Source organism: Colletotrichum truncatum, assembly GCF_014235925.2.
Source record: "Colletotrichum truncatum strain CMES1059 chromosome Unknown Contig_0004, whole genome shotgun sequence".
Taxonomy (NCBI): domain Eukaryota; kingdom Fungi; phylum Ascomycota; class Sordariomycetes; order Glomerellales; family Glomerellaceae; genus Colletotrichum; species Colletotrichum truncatum.
Window position 1 is genome coordinate 2748116 of NW_027222401.1, and position 25458 is coordinate 2773573.

Below are 25458 nucleotides of genomic sequence, written 5' to 3' on the forward strand. Positions count from 1 at the left end.
TGTTTGGTTTTCAGGCGCTGGAGGATCAGATAAACCCTCCACAAAAGGTGGAACCCCACCAAAAAAATGGGGAGCTTTCCCTTTTATCAGATCGGCCAAGAACAGCGCAATTTTCAATCAGGCGACACCTTTTTTTTTCACGTGTGTCTCGCTTCCGACTTCCTCCACCCCCCGGTACTTTGCCCCCCCTTTCTCGTCTGTTCTTCCCAACTTTAGGCATGGCCATGTCCTCCGCGCTCGGCCCGGTTCGCTGAAGCTTTTATCGAATTTGATATTCGAAATATTCATCTCAACATCTGCGTCATCGACTGGCAGAGTGAGACAACGCCAGAGGCCACGACAGAGGGAGAGAGTGTAAGAGAGAGAGATAAAGACGGAGAATACTGAGAGGAGAAGAGCGAAGGAGGCTAGTGAAGCTATTTTTTGAGTCGAACCAAGGTCCTCGGCGACACATTCGAATACGGCCGCCATGGCCTGCTCACCTTCATCATCTTCGGCCTTCTTGGCCCGGTTCTCAGCCTTGTTGTTACTCACGACTCCCGTCCTGGCAAAGACTATCAATCTCGACTGGAACATCACATGGGTCAACTCTAACCCAGATGGCAAATTCATTAAGCCCACCATCGGTGTTAACGGACAGTGGCCGCTGCCCCTCATCGAGGCTACCAAGGGCGATAGATTGGTTCTCAATGTCAACAACCAACTGGGTAACCAGAGCACCAGTCTTCACTTCCATGGCATGTTCCAAAATGGCACAAACCACATGGACGGTGCTGTAGGCATAACTCAATGTGCTATCCCACCTGGACACTCATTTACATATGATTTTAAAGTGAGTTTACACCCTATGCTTGAAGTCCCGAGAGACATGCAATGCTCATGCACGTCTGCAGTTTGACCAAGTCGGCACGTACTGGTACCATGCCCACAACGATGGACAGTACCCAGAGGGTCTTCGCGGTCCCGTCGTTATTCATGACCCCAACGGGCCTTATGAAGGAAAGTATGACGAAGAGCTCATCATCACTTTCTCAGACTGGTATCACCAGTCGACAAGATCTCTCATCAAGGAACTCATCAACGTCGAGAACCCCACCGGTGCTGAGCCCGTTCCCAACTCGGCTCTCATGAATGACACGCAGAACCTGCAGGTCAAGGTCCAGCCCGGAAAGACCTATCTCATCCGCATGGTTAACATTGGTGCATTCGCGTCCCAGTACATTTGGTTCGAGGGCCATGAGATGCGTGTGGTCGAGGTTGACGGCGTCTGGACCGAGAAAGCCAAGGCTGAGATGCTCTACATCACTCCTGCCCAGCGCTACAGTGTCCTCCTGACGACCAAAAAGGATGCATCTCAAAACTTCGCCATTGTCGGCTCCATGGACGAGGAGCTGTTTGATGTTATTCCCGACGGGTTGAACTCCAACGTCACTGGTTGGTTGGTTTACGATGACAAGAAGCCCCTGCCCGAGCCGACACCCGTTGATTCGTTTGACGAATTCGACGATTTTGACCTTGTTCCGGTCGACCGCAAGGAGCTGTACGACAAGGTCGACTACTCCTTCAGCTTCACCGTCAAGATGGACAATCTCGGCGACGGAGCCAACTAGTAAGTCTCATGGTGATCCGTCCCAAAAGTCGCACAACTAACAGGGTTTAAGCGCCTTTTTCAATGACAAGACCTATGTCGCGCCCAAGGTCCCCTCCCTGTTCACTGCTCTGACGGTCGGGGAAAAGAACGCGGCGAACCCCCTGGTCTACGGCACCAACACGATTTCGCACGTTCTCAAGCACAACGAGGTGATCGAGATCGTCCTCAACAACGAGGACGACGGCAAGCACCCCTTCCATCTCCACGGCCACCAGTTCCAGGTCGTGCACCGCTCGGACGAGGACGCCGGCGCCTTCTCCAACGACAGCAGCGTCGGATTTCCGAAATACCCGATGCGTCGGGACACCCTCGTCGTAGAGGGCAACGGCAACTTTGTGATCCGCTTCAAGGCCAACAACCCTGGCGTGTGGCTCTTCCACTGCCACATTGAGTGGCACATGGACCAGGGTCTGGTGGCCACCATCATCGAGGCCCCCGAGGCCCTTCAGGGGCTGAGGATCCCTGAGGGACACCTGGAGGTGTGTCGCGCCGGCGGAGTCCCGACCAAGGGCAACGCCGCGGGCAATACCAAGAACGTGCTCGATCTGTCAGGCGAGAACAAGCCCGTCGGCCCACTGCCCGAAGGATTCACACCCAAGGGCTATGTCGCCATGTTTTTCAGCTGTGTGGCCGCTTTCCTTGGTCTGGCCATCATATCATGGTAGGTTTTTTTTTTTTTTTTTTTATCTGTGGCCGCTGTTTGGGTTGTTTTGTGGAAATTTAACTAATCTCAAAAACAGGTACGGCGTTATTGACTCTGATAAGAAGGAGAATGTCGAGGGCCAGTCTGCGTCTAGAGACAGAGATGACTGAATGTGGTAGTGAAGACCGTTGGCCGCACTCACAAAAAAAATAACGCAATATAAATTACCAAATTAAGCAAATAAATGTGAACCAATAGAATAAATATATCTGAATTTAATTATGATTGTCTTATTATCGTTTGTACTCTATGCATATTAGCGTATCGTGTCACCAGAAGATTCTAAAGAACCTATACACGGCGGTATTCGAGCAAACATTCGCCGTTAACGCTTCCATCTTGACATTTACAAATCTAGAATTCTCATGATTGCACCATTAAAGTCATCAATTACACTACGCACATGTATAAAATATAATAAAAAATCACATGGAATACTCAAAGTATAATGTAGTTTGCAGCCAAACCACAAATTCATTGCTAGACTAAGAACAGGATATCATCACGTCGCACATAAACACATAATCCAACCGATCCTCCCGTCATTCATATCGTCCAGCCCATATCCCCCTCCCCTCCCATCATATCATACTGCTAGTAGTAATAGTAACAGTAACAGTAAAAAACCTATTCATCACCCCTAATCGTACTTTGAATACCTCACAATAATTTCTCAAGAGTAAGGCGGTCATCGCTTCACCATTGTGAATTTATCGGTTCTGAAGCTGGACGCTGCTCTGGGAAGTAGAATCCTTGGCGGCGTTCCAGTGCTCAGAGTTCCTCGCGTTCTCCTCCATGCGGGCGAGGCGGGAGTTGCGCTTCTGCTGCTGGCTGCGACGGTAAAAGAAGAGGGCGGCGCCGATGAGCAGAGCGACGCCGGCGACGGCGCCAATGACGATACCGGCGATGGCGCCGCCAGAGAGACCCTTGCTGCCGCCTCCAGAAGAAGAGGAGGAACCGCTGTTGCCGGCGGCGCTGGAGGAGCTGGGCTTGGCGGTGGCGGCGATGTCGTCCTCGCCGGGCTCGGTGGCGTTGAAGCAGGGGATGCGGGTGACGAAGTTGGCGGCCTCGACGTAGCGGATGTCGGCGCAGGCGTAAAAGGTCTGGTTGTGGGGGGCGTCCCAGTCGGCGCGGTAGATGATCTGGAGCGTGGCGTTGCTCCCGGCCGTGATTTGGCTGGGAGGGTTGGGGATGTCGACGCAGGTGTGGCCCGGGTTCAGGTCCGCGACGCTCTGCTCCTTGATGAGGGTCGTGAAGTCGCTGTTGGACTTGGGGTCTTGATGGGGTTGTTAGTTACTGTTGTGAGAAGCGAAGCAGGGTTTTTCGTTTTGTTGTGCTCCAGGGTGGTGAAGAAACTTACCGTTGCTGTAGGAGATGGAGATTTGGGTGTTGTAGTAGTCGTCCTGAGCGACGAGAGCAACCTTACCGCCAACTGTTTTGGTTGCGTGTTAGTTGGAGGACAATGATAACCCGGCGTCTCTTGATTTATCTCGATGGGAACGCAGGGTGACAGCTTGAAACTTACCAAGGGGGAACTCGGTTCTGTTCGCAACACCAGACCTGGAGCCGCAAGGCTCCTGGTTGTCCATGTCACCGCTCCATACTCTGTCGGCAGGCCACATGAAGGCGGCGGGGCTATCAACTTCGTTAGCATTCCAACGTCTCGATGGTTGACGGAAAACGGAAGACTCGGGACTCACCCCATCTCATCATCCTGCTTGGAGTGCTGGGCCAAAGCCACAGAGGCCATGCCCAAAGCCAGGATAGTCTTCAAAGAGGAGTACATTGTCGAGACGTAAAAAGACTTGGAAAAAGGGGTCGGATATTCGGCAAGACAGAGAGGGTTCTGTTCTGTTTGGTGAGACACAGCCGCGCAAAGCTTGTCAGACCCAAAACGCACACTGGGGGGGAGGAGATTATGAATTAAGGGGTGTGTATTCGTCAGACATCGAACGAAGTAATGCGGGAAAACGGCGCAAGTTTATACTACTGCTGCAAGTCCTATCCTGTTCACCCTACATGTATACGGGGACGTCCTCCCGAGGTTGCATGTCCCCGCGCGGGTTGGCCTCGAACCAACCACCTTCGGCCTCACATGTTCCAGCGAAAAGTCGCCTCAGAAGCTATGAGGGAAATAACAAGAAAAGAAAGAAAAAAATTCTATTCAGACGCACTCAATCACACAATCTACACAATAGTGCGCCCCAGAACGTGGGTTTGTTGGTAAGGTTCGCCGAATCCCGCAGCGTAGTAGATTATCTGGGTGGTGGTAAATGTGGCGACGAGTTTCTTGGAAAGTCTTGGAATGTACCTCCAAGTTCACAACTTAGTCAATCCATAAATACGGGACATGAACATTGGCGCGGCAGATAGGTACGGCCAAAAGAAGAGAGGGAGGGCGGCTGGAGGAGACCAGGCCCAGGGGTGGAACAGGGAAGGTCGTTTTTTACATGGCGGCAAATACGAATTTTCGGCGGCCGAGGGGTGCCATTTTTTCCCCTGCAATACTATGTAGACTGAACCTAGACGTCGGATAACGTCCCTTGGCAACCGAGCAGGTTACAAAGGATCGTGGGAACGGAGACTGCGCAACATTGGAGAGAGAGAGAGGGAGAGACGGAGTGGAGGGAGGGGGGCAGCGAGAAGGGAACAAGGGAAAAACATTTTCAAAGTGTGCAGTTTATCAGATCCTTTGGGCCAATAAAACGATGCCAAACGACCCGCCATGGCTTCTTGGCAGCAGCGCCAATAAACCCAAACAGGGAACGTCGTGTAGCCGGCGGGTTAACTGATGTGATTGATAAGATTAGATGCATCACAAGATCCTTTGTAAAAGGGGCCCCACTCTCCATTTAATCGTACTTTAAAGCTACTTAGTACAGTCATACCCAAATCCTCTTCTCCACCGAACAGGGGATGGCCCAGAATGCTCCAACCAGTCCGAAGTCGCCCGCTGAATACCAGGGGGGGAAGGGTTCCATCCCGAACTGGTTCCTCTCACGCCACGAACAGTCACCGTCCAGATAGTGTAGTGTGAGTGGCACAAAGGACCCCTGGTCCTGGCCAAAACGCTCAGGTCGACGATATCGGGGTGGAGGGATGGTTGGCACTCTCACACTCACACACACACCGGCCAGAACAGCCCTTTTCGGGAAGGCGAGTTGGTCTTCGCCGGCCAACCGCATGATTCCAACACTTGGCATCAGGTCACTGTTTTCCAATCCAGAAGATGAGAGTGTGTGTGGGGGGGAGGAGGAGGAGAGTATGCAGAAATGGATTCCCGCCTGGCCTGCAGAGTGACCGCGCGAGAGCGGAGCGGTTGGGCGTTCGAGAACCCAACCAGCCCTCTCCTCTCTACTCCATCCAAGGCTTTAGTCATGTCTTCGGAGAGTCCAACTAGCTGAGGTAGCATCCGTACCATGTATGTACACTTAGAGTTGCGTTGGTTCGGCGGGTACCTGTGCCACGCTTGTCCCCAATCGTGGATCTCTCTTATGATAGCCATCTTTGGTACGAGCTTTTTTTTTTTTATTGCATCCGGCACCAAATTACACTACTATAGTACCCTTTTTTTTTCTGGGTTCTTCAAGGTGGGCTCCAGGCATATCTCGTCGGCGATCCGGGGCAAATCCGAGCAGGCCAGACCGAACCTGCTCGTGGCGCTCACCTACGTTGCCTTGTTTGCTCCCTGCTTGACGATTTCGCTTGGAAGCATATTCTCTCCTGTCCATGCCATGCCTGCTACGACTGGGTCCTGGCCTGGCCAAGATACGGTAGACAGACTGCGGCTGGACAAAGATTCCCACACACACACGGTAAATATAGCCGGAGGTTAGTTAGCCTCACGCGTGGTTCCTGGAAATCCCAATACAAGGGCAGCATAACATATAATAAGCTCTCTCTCTCCTCCCAACCCTTTTTCTTCTTGTTTGTTCCCCTCTCTTCACGCTCGTTATCAATTAGCTGATTGGCATTAAGACAATTCACCCCCCTTCCAGTCCTTCATAGCATCTTTACTTTTGGCATTCTCAATCTTAGCCCTTTAAACAAACCTCCCCTAATAGCCTTCAAGATGCGTTCGTTCGTTACCTGCACTGTCCTGGCCTCCGTTGCCTCCATGGTTTCCGCCATTGGCTTCGAGTACCCCGAGGGAGTTCCCGCCCTTGAGAAGCGCCAGGATCCCGGCACTCCCCGCTACGCCTGCCACGAGAACTGCGGTAAGCTTTTGTCCCCCCCTCCCCCCCCCCCCTCGATTAAGGCACAAAATGATGCTCGTATTTCCTCTCCCCCAAGAGAATCTCGCCTAACGTAGTCTCTTCCCCGCAGGCACTCTCATCACCCTTGGCCGCACTGAGGGCTACTGCAGCACCGCCGAGTGGTCTACCCGCTACGATGCCTGCATGGCCTGCGCCAACGAGTTCGGCATCTGGATGTACTACCAGAGCGGTGTCACCAACGCCGCCAAGGCCTGCGGTCAGACCCCCAACCCTGCCCCCTCCGGCGGCGCCGTCACCTCTGCTGCTGCCCCGGTCACCACCAGCGCTCCCGCTGCGGCCTCCTCCTCTGCGCCCGCCGCCGAGCAGCCCGCTAGCTCTTCCGCCGCCGCTCCCCCCGCCAACGAGCAGTCCTCCTCCGCTGCCGCCGCCGCTAGCAGCACCGGCGCCGCTGCCCCTGCCACCACCCTCACCACTGCCGCTAGCTCCGGCTCTTCCGGCGCCGCCGCCACCACCTCCGCCGCCGGTACTGGCTCTTCTGCCGCCACCGCTACCCGCGTCACCTCCATCGGTACCTCCGTCGTCATTGTATGTGCCGCCTGGGCTTGGTCTCTGCTATGATGGAAAAAAATTTGTTGTTGTTTGTGTGTTAACCTGGTTCTCGTTTCTTTTAGCCTTCCGGATCCCCCACCCCCAGCATCGTCTTCGCCGGTGCTTCCAAGAACACCGGCGTCCTCGGCGCCGTCGGTGTCGTTGGTCTGGTCCTTGCCGCTCTCTAAATTTTAGGAGGGGAAAACAACGGCCTCTGATGACTGTATATACCTAACGCGAATGATACGGTGGGGGGAAGAGGCACAGTAGACGTGTCGTCCCCCTAAGCAAGCTACTATTTAATTTTCACCCCGGAGATCTGGATAAATTTCATGTGTGTATGATAGCGAGACTGTTATTATACGATTGGAGATAGTATACAACCCCTAATTAGTCTCCACGTGTTTCGACTTGAGAATTATCGACTCTTGTAGTGGTCGTTGTGATGGTCAATGTGATGTAGTGTCACGTGTTACACTTGGCTTACCTATAAGTGTCAGTTCCTGATCTGCTGCGTATCAATGTTATAGTCGGTTTCTACACTACTTTCATTACCATCAGGGTTATTAGTCTCAAAAGGCTTCTGTAAGCAAAGTGATAAAAGAATAATGCTGTAATGAATGTGGTGTTCATTCCCGCCAGCTTCATTTATAGAATTCCTGAAAATAAAGCATGTTCTTCGCAGCAAGTCAATTCTTTGTTTATTCGAACTCCTTGAAGCTACGTGTAGGCCTACGACGCATCTAAGGCTGCTTGCTGCTCGCCAAATCGTGAAGATCCGCCTCCTCCCCGACCCGGAACCCTTTCTCCGCCACCGCCGCCCCTTTACGCTCCGCGCCGGCAGTACCGCTGCCCGCAGCGGACGTCTTGTCCAGCAAATCATCGACGCGCGAGGACAACCCAGCTTTGGATTTGGAAGCGTCAATGGCGTCGCCGACGTTGCGGTCCACCGTGGTTGAGCCGTGAGTGTCCTTGGTCTCGTCGATGATGTTTCTGCGTTTGTCGTTAATTTGACTTACGCCTGATGGTTTCAATTTTGCATATAATGTGTAAACTAGACGTTTGAAAGGATACTTACTGGGTCTGACCGTGCTGGTTTGAGTCCAGGGACGTCTGCTCGAGGCCGCTTGCGTGGCCTCCGGGTGCGGGATTGTTTGGTGCCGTGCCGGACATAGTTGCGATTGAAAAGTAGATGAATTGAGTTGTTCAAGGGAGAGTTTTACGTTGATTCAGTAACTTTGATGGATTAATACAAACGTTTGTACTCGATACTGTAGGAGCAGAAGTAGTGCACGTGTGCTGTGTCGTTGTGTATTGCGGCTCTTGAGTTGTCATCACTCATACGTCATGCGGAGGATGTGGAGTTTACTCCGATACTGACACCACCAACCACTCGACCGCTTCCAAACGATTACTAAATCCAATTCCAGTTACTGTATAGTATTTCGACAGTAACTGCTTTGTCGAACATTTAATATGGCCGGAATTCACATCGCTTGTCAGTTGAGAAGTTACTGGGAAATGAGTCGATGTCATAACAGGTTATTACGCCACGTAAATACACCAACTCTCGACTTCTACAAGAACCAGTGAGAAAAAGGCATATTTCCGAGGAGTTGCAAATAATGAAGTTGGCTACTATCCCATCGAGTATTAGTTGGCGACAGGTATAAACTCGGCTAGGTATTTTTAAGTCCATATATGTCTAAATATCAACCACACAAATACTCATCATTCGACAAAAATCATACTTTTTTGTCTTGAAACGTTGAATCACCATTATGTAACACCGAATCGTGATTTAATCAAGCGTCCTGGTAAAGACATAGTTGGCAAAGCCCTCTGTGCTTTGCGTATCTCATCGAGGGTTAGTTGGCAATAGGTGCATAGCATGCGTTTCACTAGCCAATCATACACAATTAAACAGGCCGTTGAACGAAATAGACCCAGTGGATTAGACTTTTCCACAGGTACAAGTAAATTTAGGGTCAGTAGGAGATGAACTAGTTCGATAACGGTACGATCAGGTAAATGTCTCAACATCAATTTCTACAATTCAAAAATATAATTCCAATGAGCACTCATATATTCAGCTACTGGCCAATGTAAATCAATCAACATTTACGCAGCCGCTTGTTATAAACCGCACAACTTTCAAATATTGGAGTCATCAACTTATTATTTGTCAATGTTTGAGCTTTGTTCAATCTGCTCGCATATACCTACAGACCCGTACAGTAATCATCCACACATACAACCCTCAAACTTTAGTTCACCGGAGCGTGTTGCAAACCCCGGAGAGAAATACTGGCTCTAACGACCGCGCCTGAGCCGACGTCAAACTCACCCTCCTTCACCAAACCAGGAGCCTCAAGCACGTCTGACAAGGGAATCTCGACGGCTCCCGCCTCGTCGGTCTTGTTCATTAGCGCAATCCTAAAGCTTCCCGGGTTGTTGATCATATCCGAGGTCACGGGGATCTTAAAGGCGCTGTCGAAGTTGGGGTTGAAAATGTCCATTCCCGGACTGTAAGTCTTGGCCGGGGTCTGGAACTGGGAGGCTCCCCACGTCACCTTGACGCTGGGGTTCAACTCTCTACGGTTGCCCTCGAGGCCGAGAGCGCTCGCAATCAGCACCGTAGCAAGACCGCAGATTTGGCCCTCGCCCTGGTTCTCGGAGGACGTCAGGGCGCCGACGTCGGAAACAAAGTTGAAGAACTGGGCGTGGATCACAATCTTGGCACCGGTCGGCTCGCCGTTATGGAGGAGGTCCAGTTCGTGAGTGCCGCCATTCAGCAGGATTTCCTTGACAGTAGTGCTTGCCAAGCCGATGTCGTCGTCGCCGACCAGGTCATCATCGTCGACATCGAGGGCAATAACCTGGTCGAAATCGGCCACGAGGAAGTCGTGCGTCTCGTTCCAGACTGGGTTGTGGTCGTTCTTCTTGGTCGTAGTGCGCCACATCTCCTCCGCGCCGACGGTCACGCTGCAGAAGCAGTCGGGGACGTCCTTGATAATTTTGCTCAGTAGTCTCTTCGCGCCGCTCTTCTTGGGCCCGTTGATGCCGGTCGCCTTCTCAACAGTCAGGCGCAAAACACCAACATGGGGCTGGTATGCCTTGAACCAGTCATTGTTGGCATCCAACTTGACGAGGTAGCGGTTAGGGAGGACGGCCAGGGACGAGACAATGTTGAGGATGACCTTGCGGACGGCCTTCTCGATCAGGAAGCAGTCAGCAATATTGGCGGCGTCGGTGAAGTCGAGCTTCAGAGTAGGTGGGTTGATGAAGGCAACTTGCGCTGCTCCGATCTTAGTTTGGAGTTAGTATGATCCACCGTAAATGTATTATTGGATGGGTGCCTTACCAGAGGAATAATATCCGTCAAGGGGCAGAGCAGGACCGAAAGTCTGCCATGCAAGTGAACGTGCTCAATGCCCTGAGATAAATTTAGTAAAAAATAACCATCTTGGAGGCCTTTCGATGAATCTTTACCAGCTTGGGCACCATCTTTCCCTCGAGCTCAATATCACAGGTCCCTTCCCAGTCCAGGTCCATGTCAAGCTTAATACCGTCATTGTCGGTCTTGTGCACGTCTACTTCAGAGAATCTCATCGGCACTTGTCCGAGGTCGATCTTGACGAAACGAAGCGATGCAAGAGGGCCCGGAAGCATGGTGGCGAACATGGGCTCGACAATCTCCTTTACCATCCTGCCCGCGGCAACGTTGATGTGAGGCCATAGCTGGACGACAATGTCGTTCAGGAATCCTATTCAATGTTAGCTTATTCGCGGTTCATTTCCAGTAATGTCTAATTCTAAAGACAAAAAGATAAAATGAAATAAAAAAGACTGACCTGCGGACTCAGAGCCGCCAGACGCGGTGAGCTTATCAACGAGTGCTGTCGCCATGTTGAATGAAGAATAGTAGTAAGTAGTGGTTTAGGTTCGGGCTGAGATGGGTGAAGATTCAACGGATGTGGATGAAATACAACGGCAATACAAAGATTGTGGGTCGGGCTGGCTTTATGAGAGAAACGACGAGAAGATCGTGAGCTTGGAAACGCATCATGAAGAAGCATGAAGATAGAACGTGTTTTTGATGCCAAGAGCTCGCGGGGTCATTTCTTGGCACAAGGGATTGACGTCACTTGGCAAACAGCGAATCCGCGTCTCCTAGGCCTTCGCTGTGCCACATTCGCGCGGCCCAAAGCACCCATTTGTGGCCATTGTGGTCGAGGCGAGACGGTGGCAGTAAACAATTTGGGGCGTGTCATCAAAGCCCAATCGGCGACAGGGCGACGAGACACCCGGACAGGGGCGCTGCGGATTGTGACTGATAAACAAAGTCTGGCGGTGATACACACACACTATACGATGCCCTGAAATTGCAGCGCCAGTTTCGCTTAAATGCGGGCCATAGTTGACCACTTAGCCCCTACCACGTACATTGTTGTAGTTTCAGCTGCTGACACACCGCCTCTTGACCCTCAATTCCAATAACCAGGTTCTGTTTCGCGACAGCTCGACTTACCACTCTTCAACTGGTGTCTTGCCCATATACGCCGCTGTCGTATGATCAGTTTCTTGTTGAAAATTCACCGAAAAAAAAAAAGAAATACGACAAGCCCGGGCTGCAGGCTGTAGGCGGCGATTTTCAAAACACTTGAAATCGCTACATATGTAATTACTCGATCGAAGACTCCTGACTCTCCGGGTGGGAACGGAGAAGCATTAAAAAAGCGCAATAGTTGTCAACCCCGCGAAGAGAAAGCGGAGAGTGTGGACACTTTTAACATGAACCCTGCCCGTGTGAACAGTCTTTCCATCGTGTTCCTGATAATTGAGGACATGTTGTCTTTTACCTATTTGCAATCAAAGTGATCTATGTTTGAGAATATCAGCTCAATCATGATGACTTGGGTTATCTTATATCTACCTGATTGTCTGCGAGACTGATTGAACGCATTTTTGCTGACATTCGCCTTTATTTATACCAGTTCAGTTACAAGCATGTGTTCCTCAGTGCAAGACACAGTCAAGCTTGGTCATTGAACGAGTCCAACACTAGGTAGCAGATCTGCTTGAAGGCGAAATAAAAAATTTATAATTTCATTGTTCATCATAATTGAGGGAAAAGGAGTGGTCATCTTCATTGCCAGATAAAGCTGGACTGTGTTCACGCCGCGCTATTTAACGTATGATTATGAGTTTGTTGAACAGTTAAGGTCAAGTGGAGCTAAAAAGCCCGAAACTAGACTAGAGATGGCCCATCTCGTAGTATATACTTGATTGTTCAATGACCCGATACTTCATTCAACAAAGCTGTAATAGCATGCTTGGCGACAAGCGAGAACTACTAGAACTTGCTTAAATGTTTGAAGTTACAGTATTTATGCTTCTAGCATATAAAGGCTGAACATCAGACTGTGGTAGAAGTCTTGTTACGACAAAGCTAAAATCAAGATAGGATTGTCAACTTTACCGCGAGGTGGGTTACATCAATGTAGGAAAGGTGCGTTGGATCAACGCATGGACGAATAGCTCCGCAGCCATACAACAGTGTTGATTATAACCAACATTAACAGGCCTTTACCGTATCTGGTAGTAGGTTTAGTCATCGACTACAATGTAACAGACTTGTAGCAGTATAGCCATCTTCATCAAGGTGCGAATAAAGTTAATATGGAACATGTCTGCTGATCACAGCCTATTACGGATCCTCGCCCTTATGTGCTGACATTATCAAGACAACTTGCATACCCATTGTCCCTAGTGATAAGCACACGTTTGAGAACTGTCAATCAGTAGGTCAAGTCCATAGTTTAAGCTCCTGCTCCAGAACTAAGCACTTAGCCCCTTTCCCTTCATCAAGTCACGATCGCCACTAATACAACAACAGGTTACAGGGAAGCTCCTCTAGCTTAACAAGACATAATAGTCACGGCTCTTCGAAGCTTTACGTTCGGTCCAACTCTGCTTTCAGCCTCAGGCATAAGAGCCAGATGTCCGCGCACTGACTACACCACCTATGTTTTCATCCATAACTGCTACCACTGACCAGGACTTTTGTACTGCGATACATGTGGGTGGCAGGCCTCGCCGGCCCGTCACGTGGGCTGACGGCCGCCACCACTGGTCTTAGCCAGCCTCCACAGCCCTCTAGCCAGTTAGTTAGTTCTTCCGACCAACAACACCACTTTTCCTATTCTGAGCGTTCTGTGCCGGTTCTCGCCTACAGGTTATGAGCCTAGCGTTATTCTTTCGGAATAACGTCGTTTTACCTATTATTCTACTCGTCTGTCAATTTTCTATTGATTTACGAATTTTTGCGATTTTATTCGCTTTATTTACCCTTCTATGCGATTTTCTCGCTTTCTTTCCTTCTGTAGGTTTCACAGGGGGTGAAACGGAATTCCGTTCGTCAATAACAAATAACAGTAAATTGGTTCTAATCGATGGTTCATGATAGTTGAAAGTGGTGTTGTTGACTAGAAGGTGGGGATATTCCCCTGTTACGGCCAGCTAACTGACAGTGGGTTTGTGTTAGCAGTAAGTCAGGGATTGAGAGTAGTAACAGTCGTTCCGTGGTCCTGGTCGAATAGATCGTAGATCTTCAAAGGGCTTGGTGATCAGTCAAGGCCTCAACAAGAGTCGTAGAGTAGTTCGTCACTTAGGATAGCTGAAAGTACCGGTGAGGGTAGTCACGAAGTTGATTGCTGAAGAACTAGGAAAGGTAGGACTCGAGAGGACTCGAGTCCCAACTATATACAAGTCTGGTTCCATGCTGAACACTTCCTGATCCTGGGGGACCGACACCCAGGACGTCGGTCCATCGCCATGGACCGCCCTTGGCACCGTCGGTCCTGTCCCAGGACCGCTTATCGTCCGTCGGTCCTGCTTATCGTCACGTGACCTGTATCCTAGTTCTTCCGTTCCGTGGGGGTTGTTACGACGTAACGGCTGACGGCCGTCCCTATAACCGCTGAGCCCCTGCGGGGTCGTCGTCAGTGGTCTGTTAACTGTCGGGTCGTAACATCCCCCTTGGCCTGTCACGTGAGTCTGGGAGGCTTGGGCCTCTCAGCCTGGCGGGCGTGTAGCTGGAAGTGCCACACGACTCCGTATTCCAACTATCGCAACACTAGAAACTCTCTTTTTATAGTATTAAAGCGGTTAGAATACGTTATCCCTATACAGTTCCGTCTCCTTGTCAATTCGGCCTCCTATCCCTACTTTCTCCCGTAGTTACGGTCTTATTACCTATCCCTCTATACGTATCGTTATCGTATTGCTATCAACGAATCTCTCGAAGGCTCGATTTGGTTTGCTCTTCGTAAAGGCATTAGTAGGGTTGTCTTCGCCGTTAATCTAACGAATTTCTTATAGTTCTCGTCTTTCGTACGATTGTTTTAACGCTATAATATCGATCATAAGTCGCTTTTCTTTAGTAGTGCCTAGCTTTACGAGATACTCGTATAGCGAATAAGAATCGGTATAGATAACTATCTAAATCGTTAGTAGGTTAAGGTAGTTAGTAATCGTCGCTAGGGTTATAGCGAAGGCGTAGGCTATATCGACGCTAGCAACCATCCCGTAGATCTCTAACGCTAATACGCTATAGGTAACTTGTTTACTCTTCGTAAAGCTGTAATAAACAAGGTTACCGTAAATCGTAAATTCTCCGTTATTACTATTAGAGGAAGTGTCGTTAGCTAGGATGATTAGAAACCTTAATTAGGAGGAGAGGTCGTAGTTATTAATAAACAACCTGTTAACAAAAACGAATAGCTTAGCTATTATAAGGTTAAGTAGGATAAACGTTATTCCTCGGTTAAGCGATTCTATTTGCTATCAAATCCGTTAATTTAATGCTTTTATCGCTTCTAGCGAGGGGTCTTAGTATTAGGTAGTAGTAGATAAATCGAAACAAGCCTCGGGTTAGCAAATTGACGCGATGTATGCCCCTCTAGCGCGTTGTTCGATATATTGCTATTTTAAGTTAGGTTTAGTAGTCTTAATATATCGTAACTTCTTAGCTTATCCCTTTTGCCTCAAATTAATCGAATTGTCGGTTAACAGCGCGATTATCCCTCTGTTAAATTAGAAGGGTTTGTTAATTATAAGGATATTCTTCGCTTTTGCTATAAAAGCTGCTTTTTCTAACTATTCGTCTTCTAATTATAAGAACGCCTTATCTAACAAACCGAGGGTATCGTCGGTTTGCATGCCGATATAGCTAAAGTATAGATTTTCGGTAGATAAGATTAATAGGCATAGATCGTACGAAGAAGTAACTATCTAGAGATTCTCTCTATAATACTTATAATACGTTGCCTACTAGTAGGTTCTAGCTTCTGCGATTCCGTATAAAGGCTTTACAACCTCTATAATAGTCCCTTTTAAGTACTAGTCTTGAATTTGCTTCGGTAAGTAGGCGAGAATAGTACGATTAAGCCTTATAAAGGATTAAACGTAGGCTTATATAATATCTCGAAGCTATAGTTATTTCCCTTCTCGTAGGAATAACAGGGTAATTAATAGAATTAGCCGTTAACTCGCCTGCTAAATCGTTAGCGATTAGGTTAATATAGCCTTCTTGCTATCGTCGGCGTAACCCTATATTATAAGTCTCGATTTCTCGTAAGGTTCGGTTGTTTTACCTTTAACTTTGTTAACAATACGAGATCGGAAGATTCGTACGTTCTAATACCTTCTCTTATTAAACTAGGTAAATTTAAATACTCTTCTAGCAATAAGGCTATTAATCTCTTATTTAGTTAACTATTCGAACGGTTTGCTTAGTATAATAATAATACCTTCTTATCATAGTTTAATTACTAATTCTTCGTCTACTTACTCCTTAATCGATAAGAATATTTATTAATAATCTAGGTTATCGTTAAATTCCTTTATAAAGTAGGCGATTAGCAGTAGTCTCTTCCGGGGTCTACCCGGGCGTCTTCTCGGTAGCTCCGGTGCCTCTTGCAGTTCGTCCGGTTCACTGCCTCCGCCAGCAACGATAATTTCGTCGCGTACTACTTCCTGCTACGGTATCTTAGCTTCGGGTTCTTCTTCTTCTAGCACGGCGATAGAATTAGGTAGTTAATCAAGATCTTCGTAGTATGGTTTAACTATGGTAGACCGGAAGGTCTTCAGACTATATAGCATATTGATAGTATAGGTTTCGCTGTTTATAGCTGCTAAAGTAAACGGTCTAGTCTAGCCCTTCTTTTCGCGCTATACTTATACTTGCAACCATAGTAGTAAATTAACAATTAGCCTTATATCAAGGCTATTACGGGTAGCGATAGCTTCTGCTACCTGTCGCCTTGCGTAAAGTTTGCGTACTTTGCTTGTCGCCTTCTTAATCGCTTTCGCCTGCTGTCACAGTTCTATGAACAGTCATCAGGGGCACGTGATATCTCACGTGCTGGCCGTACCCGTATAAGAGACGCCCTCGACAGCATCATCGTCAGTAGGCCAACTCAATAGAAGACCAACTGCTTATACCTACGTTTATCAATTCATCGTTGTTTATTGCCTTGTGACCGTTTGTTTGACTTCTGCACTATTCTATTTACATCTCTGTTCTTATCACGGTTCCGACCTCTGCCTGTTGTAGCCACGTGCTAGCAGGAAGAACTGTGACAAGTGGTAGCACAACTTAATCTCGATCAATTTTTTCTCTCGATTCAACCGCGATATATCGCGGAGAATCTCGAGGGAAATACCCCACGAGCCTACTCGCTCAAAATCACAACCCATACCTCGACGTAGCCAACGTAGACTTACACGATGAGTTACGCAAATAACCCGAGGTTAAATAACGGTCATCGCGAGACAGCGAGACGTCTCCTACGATATTGGGAGACATATCCCGATGATCCCAAAACAACAAGAATTTCAGACTCCTTCCGAGCATATACGAGTGTTATAGCGTTCATCGCGTGGAATACGAATATCGGCCGAATCGACGTCAGATACGACGATAGAACCTGGACTCAGGCAACGCAACTCGAAGACAGCTGGAGGATAGAGAATTACGACTATAACGAGGCGGTAAATAGCATCGCCAGGGCGATTATCTACGCCCGAGAACTCCAGGACCTCCAAGGACAATTCGGAGAACCAAGCTCGGAAGAGTTAGACATCACGAAAGGCAAGCAACCCGTGAGAAACAACGAAACCACCGAACCAGGGCCAATTACGCCGCCAACACAGCTTCAACAGCAAGAGCAACAACCTCCTGGGGCACCACTCAAGCACGGCCAATACGAGGGGAATCACGAAGACCCCCAAAAGCCACAGTCAGCGGTATCGGATACAACTGCAAGCCAACCTCAACAAACTTTTCAGCAAGTAGGACCGTCAAATCAACAACAATATACGAAACCGCCGCAAGCCGAGGTTATTCCTCCAAAAACGGAGGCACGAGTCATGGGGACCCCATCGGAGGGAACGCAATTTATACCGAGCCAGGGATGGAATCCTCAACAGCAATATATGCCCCCCGGCACAGGAGGATACCTTCCCCCTCAGGGGCAGATGCCATACCCAATGGCAACGGGATTTCCATCCTTCCAGACTCCACCGCCCCCTCAAATGCAGCAGCAGTTCGAGGCAATGCTAATAAACGCGTTCGGAAGGCTGTTGGGCACGGCAACGCCGGGATCGGAACTACCGAACCCAGGGAGGAGATTCGCGGCCATAACGAACATTCAGCAACGATACGGAGTATTCTGGCCCGACGCCGACAGCAAGTACGGCAGGGAGCCCATATTCCACGACCGAGAGACACCATGCTACCGAGACGTAGACCTATGGCTCTCGGCGATCGAAGCCAAGATCGTTGATCCTCACGCCCGAGACGAGGTCTTCAGAGAATGGCAGAGCCTACTTAGAGGCAAAGCACTCAGCTGGTGGGAATATCACCTCGGGCCCGTGGAAAGGAACCAGTACAAGGCCCAGGGATGGTTCGGCCTGCAGAAGGGACTGAGAGCCCGCTTCGGGCCAACCCAGATAGAAGCAATCCAATGGGTAGTATCCAACAAGTTCACCGTAGAAAAGATCGGTAGCAACAAGGACATCCGATTATTCGCCCAAGACTGCTTCAAATATGGCAGAGCATGGTTGGGATCGTCAACGCCCCAGCAGCAACTACTCACGATATTCTACAACGCTCTGGACCCATCTCTGCAACGATTTCTCCACGAACCAACGCTTAATGATACGGTTGAGAGCTATCTCAGACTCGCCGAGGAAAAACGCGGAGTTATTCGAAGATACCTGCAGACCCCAATCGAGGTTCTTCATACAACCGCCCCAGACAGTGAGGATAACGCTCTATGGGGAGGACCACGCCTAGCCTGGAACAACAGGAACCAAGAGAAACGCGATTTTCCCCAGCCACAACGTGACCAGCCCCAATGGCAACAAAAGAAAACGCAACTCAACTGGAAACAACAAAACTGGAAAGATCGCAAACCCTGGAACGCACAGCAGAATTTCCCGAACTCAAGGCGATTCGCCCGGTATAACCGTCCAGGTCAACCGCCTAACGACGCTAAGTTCGTGTGGGAAGACGAATCGGACGAGGACATGATCAATCACCTCGTCGATCACGGGTATATCCTCGAAGACGTCGTAGAAGTCCCAGCGGCACAACCACAAGAGGAAGAGGTAGCCCATACAGGATGGACTAATGACGTTGCCTTCCGCGCCCACGAGGCGACCACTCCCAAGGCAGAGATCCCTCCCCCATCTCCTCAAATACAAGAGGAAGTAACGGTAGTCACGACGGCGTATCAAACAGAGCCCCAGACCGAGCTGCCTAGCGACTTCGCTGGAGTAGCCGTGAAAAACCACGAAATCAGAGAGTTGCCGAAGTTAGCACCAGGCCAAATCATCGACGCTCAGACGAAACCGAATAAGCGTGGCATGCCCTCGAAAAGAACACACCTTCGACTCCACGTCAAAGCCGACGACAATAGCGAACCAGACGAGGTGTGTATCGACACAGGAGCCTCAACTATACTAGTTGAAAAGTCCTGGGTCACACGATTCGCCCGCAAATCGTCTTTTCGAGCGATCGAACCAAGGAAAATGAACGCCGTAGATTCCACCTTCCAGGTCACAGAAGAAGTGACATTTGACTTCTACGTCCCTGGTAAAATAGGCGAGACAGACGTGAACGCACACGTTATTGTCACAGCAGGGGTTGTCAACATGCTCGGAGCAAACCTATTGCTCGGCACCCCCTTCTGTGAGGAACACGGTCTCGTCGTAGACTTCAACAAGTCTGTTGTTAAGTTTCGATCCGTATTTAATATGGAGGCGCCCGTTGAGTATCGACGGCAGACGCCACCCGCCAGGCGCGTGGACAACGCCTACGCAGTAACAATTCCACGGAAGAGTCAAGTCTTCGTCCCGGGACGATACAGCCCTCTGCCAAGGGATAGTAACGACGGGAGCGAGACCTGGCACTTCCACCCAACACATGAGGCAGCGATCTACAGTACGGTAGACCTCGCGACCCCAGCGCTATTTCTCATCCATAACAAAGGAAATTCAGAAATGCGAATCCCCAAAGGCCGCCGTATCGGTCACCTCACGAAACAACCACCAGGGGACACGAGTATCCTGCTCAGCGACCTCGAAGCTGAAAATGAGCAGGACAACGCAATATTCAACATAACTAACGAGGAAAGCACCCCAGAAGGAAGTACCAAACCATGGATAGACGAGATACCAGACTACGGAATCTCTAAACCAGACGACGTGCCAATGATTCTCAGCAAGCACGGCGTCGAGATATGTGACTTCGACAAGGAATTCGCGCAACAACTGCGGAAAATCCTCGACAGGTACGATATTTATCACAACAAGGGTATCATACCACTCCCCGACGAGGAACGTATGCGAATCGACCTCGTCGACGGATGGCAGAACCAAAAAACCAACATAAAGGTATATCCACTCGGTCTCGAAGACCTCGCAGTTTTAGACGAAACCTACGGGCAACTTCACGCCGAGGGAAAGATGGATTGGGCTGACGGCAAGCCAATTCCGATTGCCTGTCCTCTTTTCATCGTATGGCGACAAACGGAGACCGCGAGAAAACCCAGAGTGGTCGCGGACTTACGCCCACTCAACCGTCTAGCGGTCCCAGACGTTTACCCCTTGCCAGACCAAGATGACATAATGAACGCGATTCGTGGCAAGAAAAGAATAACCCTCTTCGACGCCACCTAAGTTTTTCACCAACTGCCTATCCACTCGAAACACCGTAACAGGATGGCAGTGATAAGTCCCCGTGGTATCGAGATCTCGAACGTAGTACTCATGGGATTCAAGAACTCGCCGGCTTACGCCCAACGATTCATGGATCGCATCTTCCAGGACCATAAACACTTCGTTCGCGCGTACATCGACGATATCGTGATCTTCAGCGATACCGACGAAAACCACCTTAAGCATGTTGAAACAGTCCTCAACATAATCAACAACAACAGGCTCAACATAGCAGCGAAAAAGTCATTCGCTGGTTTCCCTTCCGTGAAACTTCTCGGCCATATCGTGGACGGACAAGGGATACGCAGAACGGACGATCGAATCGCTGCATTTAAGAATCTCAGGTTCCCAAAAAACCTTAGCGATCTCGAGAAATACCTCGGAATGGCAGGATGGCTTCGAAAAGACATTCCATGGTACGACGTGATCGCAGCCCCCCTTAACGAAAGGAAAACCGAGCTAGCCGCGATCCTACGCAAGGAGGACCAGTTGCCAACAGGCCTCAATAGGGCTGTAAGAACTAAACGGTTCCAACGTGCGACTTTCGAGCCAACGCTAGAAGAAACGGAAGCATGGGAAACGTTACAAAAGAATCTCTGCGACCAGGTCGTGAGATACCACCATAACCCAGAAAAACCCTTATTCTTTAAGATCGACGCTTGCAAGGGAGGATTCGGGCTTATGGTGTTCCAGATGGATATTACCTGGGACGGCGTAGGAATTCCCGGAAAAGACATCCCACAAAAGCATATCCAACCAGTGCTGTTTCTCTCAAAAGTAACATCCCCAACAGAGAAGCGATACTTCGCGACCGAGGCGGAGGTAGCAGCAGTGGTGTGGGCAGTAAGGAAACTTAGGAAACTGGTGCAATCAAACAGGAACCCAGTACAGATCCTTACGGACCACGCAGCCACAAAGGGAATTCTCACCCACACGTCGTTGAGAACGATGGATCTCAACAAAGCAAATCTTCGGTTGGCGAGTGCCGCCAACTACCTCTCTCAATTCAACCTCAACGTCACCCACGTCCCAGGGAAACTCAACGTTGTACCCGACGCTCTCTCGCGTCTACCGTTGCTGGTGGCAACAGGTAGAGCAGACCCGTTCGAAGAAAGCGACGTACTCGCAGATATCCACGACGATGAGAATATCGCAGCTTTCAACTCAGAGGACGACGAACGGCTAGGAGAACCAGGCGGGTTCACAATTGGGATAAGCAAAGACTTCGCCAGGACCATCGTTGAAAATTACGAAGCCGACCCAAAGTACGGAAAACTCATCCAGCAACTCACGAGACAACGAGAGAGTGGTGATGAGTGGTGGTCACCTAAGGAGGCAGACGACGAGGAAAATCGCGCTCGGAACGAGGGGCGCACGCCGATTCGTCGTCGAATCTCCCCGTGGCAACTATCAGAGACAGGCTTCCTATTCCACCGTGCGTATGATGGGACAAAAAGGCTGTGTATCCCACGCAAAGCCGTCGTGGAAGTTCTCAGCCTTGCCCACGATCAAAAGCACCATTTCGGCGTAGACCGCATGCTAGCAGAGCTAGCCAGCTTCCAGATACGAAACAAGCGATCGGTAGTAAAGCGATATATCGCCTACTGCCCGAGATGTAAGGAAAACCAAGTCGACCGGCAGAGACCGCCAGGCAGCCTGCAGCCGATTCCAGTCGTGGGAATCCCCTTCGATACCGTAACAATCGACTTCGTTACCGATTTACCAAAAGTAAAAGCACGAGGGAGTCCGTGGGCATTACCCGGATTCGAGTGGTTTGATACGCTTGCGCCCACAACGGACAAATTCTCGAAGAAAGTTATACTTCTACCAGGCCACACCACGTACGGAGCCAAGGAGTGGGCAATAGTCCTCATTAGGGCCTTCCAACTGGCTGACTGGGGACTTCCACGTCGTATCATCAGCGATAGAGACCCTAAGTTCATCTCAGCCGTCTGGACCGCGATATTCCGCGCTCTCGGAGTGAAACTGCTCTTGTCTACAGCCTACCACCCACAGACTGACGGCCAGAGCGAGAGAACAAACCAAACAGCGGAAATTGCAATCCGATTCCAACTTTCAGAGTACCCGGAAACCCCATGGCCAGAGGTTCTCCCAGCGCTGCAACACAACCTCAACAACTCGTACACCGCAACGATCGGGAGATCTCCCAATGAGGTCGTATACGGATTCAAGCCTCGAAGCACTCTCGACGTCATCGCGGAAAAAGACGCTCCAACCGAGTCTATCGACGTCATAAGAAAGATATACCAGGACGAGGCAGCGGCTTTGATCGATATAGCGAACTCGCTGAGAAAGGAACGCTACGACAAAAAGCACTCAGACGTCAGATTCTCCGTTGGCGACGAGGTTTGGATAAGACTAGGGAAGGGCTTCCACTTACCTGGCCAACGCCATAACAAGTGGACGTCACGACGTATGGGCCCCTTTCGAATCGTTCGAATTGTGAGCCCAACAGCTTACGAAGTCGACCTCCCGGCCCATTGGCGAATTTTTCCAATCCTATCGGTAGCGCAGCTATACAAGCCAGCCCAGGGAGACGACCCATTCAACCGTGAACAACAGCCGCCCCAACCTATCGAGGTTGACGGCAGCGAAGAATGGGAAATCGACCACATTGTGAGCCGCAGAATCAACCGGAGAAAACGCGAGCCAAGGATCGAATATCTCGTTCGCTGGAAGGGATTTACCGCAAGGTTCGACACCTGGGAGCTTCGCGAATCGCTTGAGACCAACGCAGCAGAGCTCGTCAACGAGTATGAGGCGAGATATCCCGTCGACGCGGAGGTTACACCAACCTACCGCTCCAAGCGACGCCAACAACGAAACAACTAGAACAATGTCGCTATTCTGCGATAAAACAGCTGATTCCTAATAAAGCGATATCAGCGAGATTATTCCCTTTGTTAACGTAATGGAATTTCGCACAAAACACTCGTTCCTTCCCTTCGTAGGCACTTGCCTCATAGGCAGCGAAAAACTCTGCCTTTTCACTTTCAACACCACCACCACGAAAGTGAACTTTTCCTACTATATAAATCCCACTTCCACCCACACAACAGTAAATCAACAAATCTCCCACTTCATAACACATCACAAACCCCTTCTATTCTCATCAAGACTTTCAACTTACCACTACTACACGTCCCAATTGCGAGATTCGACATCAAGAACGCGAAGATGTCTTCCCAACGCACTCGCCAAGACACCGACGAGATCGCCGAAACCCCACCGGCTCCGTCGCAGCCCCCGGAAGCGACGTAGGCAACAACGAGACCCAGACCGACGACGAGAACCTCGAAGACAACTTCGGCCTGGCCGACGAGGAACTTCACGTCGTCAGCGAGAGCGCCGCCGAGGAAATCACCGTGGCCGCCACTAAACACACTGGTGACCAGCAGGACACCACCATGTTCGACGCCGACGAGGCTGACAAGGCCCACGAAGCCCACGCCGAACCTACCGAGACGGTCGAGGAAGACCAGCACAAGAAGACCAGCAAGGGCAAGGCCAAGGCCAGGGCCAAGAAGAGCAACCCCGAGCCAGTTGACGAATCCAGCGAGGAGGAGGAGTCCGACGCCTCAGCCGTCGAGGCCACTCCCGCCCCCAAGGCTAAGAAGGCCAAGGCTGGCAAGAAGTCCGGCACCCCCAAGAAGAAGAAGCGTGCCGCTACCAAGGTCGATAGCACCCAGGTCCGAGACGCTAAAAAGCGCGCCCAGGACGCGTTCGCCTTCTACCCGGACGATATGTTGCTCGAGGAGATCGAGGCTTGTCTCGACAACTTCACTGGCCCAGCCACCCCCTCCTCCAACCTGTTCATTCGTCGCGTTCAGGACGCTTGCAAACGCGCCTACACCGCGTACAACAACAACGCCTCGTACACAGAACACTTGCCGTCCCGCGCCCAGGTTCTCGCAACCGTCTTTTACACTGGCGACGGTCAGGTCAACGGTACCATCGCGGGCCACCTCATTGCTGTTCACCGAGCCGACCTCCTCTCAGTTCCCCCGCTCGTGAATATCAGCTACATGACCGCCACCGATACAACCGCTCGCAAGCAACTCAAGAATATGGAAAAGGCGCTTCAGGCTTTCGAAGGTGACGTTCACGGAATGAACGAGACGGTCACCAAGAATGTGAAGAAAATCGTTGACGGCGTCAACGAGGAGATCATCCCTCGCCTCAACGAACTCGACGAGAAAGCCCAGTCCACCGTCGACGTCGCGAGCGTCAACGATCGCCTCAAAGCACTCGAAGCGACTGCTGCCAGCAAGGAAATGATCGCCGCAGAGGTCAACCGCGTCATCGCTACCAAGGATGACGAAATTGCAGTCCTCCGCGGTAAGATCGTGGAACTGCGCGAAGCTGTTGCCAAGTTGCAGAAGGGCGACAAGCGCGTCGCCACCGAGAACATCGCAGGCCCGGCTAAGCAGAGCCGCTTTAGTAACTGTCGAATTGAGGGTTCAGAACGATGTATATTCCGTTATGTGTGTAACTGTCTAAGGGCCCTTCAGGGGCGCGTAGGGAAGGGGGTATGCCACCCCCTGACCCGGGGCTCGGCGCTCGGAAATAGTGTTCTGCCGAGCGTTGCCGAAGCCTCGCGTAGCGCGCTCAATCTGACAGTAACATGCTGGACCGCGATTAGGATAGGATTTCATCGTCAGGGTCGTGATTCTTCGCGATAGATGGGTAATGGAAGGAACAAATTCATGTAATTAGTTTTCATTTTACTGTCGATCGGGACGATCGCCTTTTTTCGGGAGGGGCACCTGTCACAGTTCTATGAACAGTCATCAGGGGCACGTGATATCTCACGTGCTGGCCGTACCCGTATAAGAGACGCCCTCGACAGCATCATCGTCAGTAGGCCAACTCAATAGAAGACCAACTGCTTATACCTACGTTTATCAATTCATCGTTGTTTATTGCCTTGTGACCGTTTGTTTGACTTCTGCACTATTCTATTTACATCTCTGTTCTTATCACGGTTCCGA

At 50.2% G+C, this 25458-nt stretch overlaps 7 protein-coding genes across 7 annotated transcripts; 4 read left to right on the forward strand and 3 right to left on the reverse strand.

Annotated features, from left to right (window-relative positions):
• Positions 1 to 469: 469 nt before the first annotated feature.
• Positions 470 to 2464, forward strand: CTRU02_207511 (iron transport multicopper oxidase fet3; the record flags this gene model as incomplete). Its single annotated transcript, XM_036719103.1, has 4 exons — positions 470 to 832; positions 894 to 1609; positions 1662 to 2312; positions 2392 to 2464. The coding sequence occupies 4 exons, from the start codon at positions 470 to 472 to the stop codon at positions 2462 to 2464; spliced, it is 1803 nt and encodes a 600-aa protein (XP_036588810.1).
• Positions 2465 to 3064: 600 nt separating this feature from the next.
• CTRU02_207512 (GPI-anchored protein) lies at positions 3065 to 4140 on the reverse strand (the record flags this gene model as incomplete). The annotated part of the gene is made up of 4 exons (XM_036719102.1): positions 3065 to 3630; positions 3715 to 3786; positions 3880 to 3989; positions 4055 to 4140. The coding sequence occupies 4 exons, from the start codon at positions 4138 to 4140 to the stop codon at positions 3065 to 3067; spliced, it is 834 nt and encodes a 277-aa protein (XP_036588809.1).
• Positions 4141 to 6426: 2286 nt separating this feature from the next.
• Positions 6427 to 7189, forward strand: CTRU02_207513 (uncharacterized protein; the record flags this gene model as incomplete). The annotated part of the gene is made up of 2 exons (XM_036719101.2): positions 6427 to 6571; positions 6681 to 7189. 2 exons carry the CDS (start codon positions 6427 to 6429, stop codon positions 7187 to 7189), a joined length of 654 nt encoding a protein of 217 aa, XP_036588808.2.
• Positions 7190 to 7902: 713 nt separating this feature from the next.
• On the reverse strand, positions 7903 to 8332 carry CTRU02_207514 (uncharacterized protein; the record flags this gene model as incomplete). The annotated part of the gene is made up of 2 exons (XM_036719100.1): positions 7903 to 8152; positions 8238 to 8332. The coding sequence occupies 2 exons, from the start codon at positions 8330 to 8332 to the stop codon at positions 7903 to 7905; spliced, it is 345 nt and encodes a 114-aa protein (XP_036588807.1).
• A 1094-nt stretch (positions 8333 to 9426) lies between these two features.
• On the reverse strand, positions 9427 to 11068 carry CTRU02_207515 (c2 domain-containing protein; the record flags this gene model as incomplete). Its single annotated transcript, XM_036719099.1, has 4 exons — positions 9427 to 10467; positions 10524 to 10595; positions 10652 to 10926; positions 11014 to 11068. 4 exons carry the CDS (start codon positions 11066 to 11068, stop codon positions 9427 to 9429), a joined length of 1443 nt encoding a protein of 480 aa, XP_036588806.1.
• A 6690-nt stretch (positions 11069 to 17758) lies between these two features.
• CTRU02_207516 (uncharacterized protein) lies at positions 17759 to 20407 on the forward strand (the record flags this gene model as incomplete). Its single annotated transcript, XM_036719098.2, has 1 exon — positions 17759 to 20407. The coding sequence occupies one exon, from the start codon at positions 17759 to 17761 to the stop codon at positions 20405 to 20407; it is 2649 nt and encodes an 882-aa protein (XP_036588805.2).
• A 42-nt stretch (positions 20408 to 20449) lies between these two features.
• On the forward strand, positions 20450 to 24988 carry CTRU02_207517 (uncharacterized protein; the record flags this gene model as incomplete). Its single annotated transcript, XM_070204908.1, has 4 exons — positions 20450 to 22174; positions 22640 to 23220; positions 23670 to 24907; positions 24969 to 24988. The coding sequence occupies 4 exons, from the start codon at positions 20450 to 20452 to the stop codon at positions 24986 to 24988; spliced, it is 3564 nt and encodes a 1187-aa protein (XP_070061441.1).
• Positions 24989 to 25458: the final 470 nt, after the last annotated feature.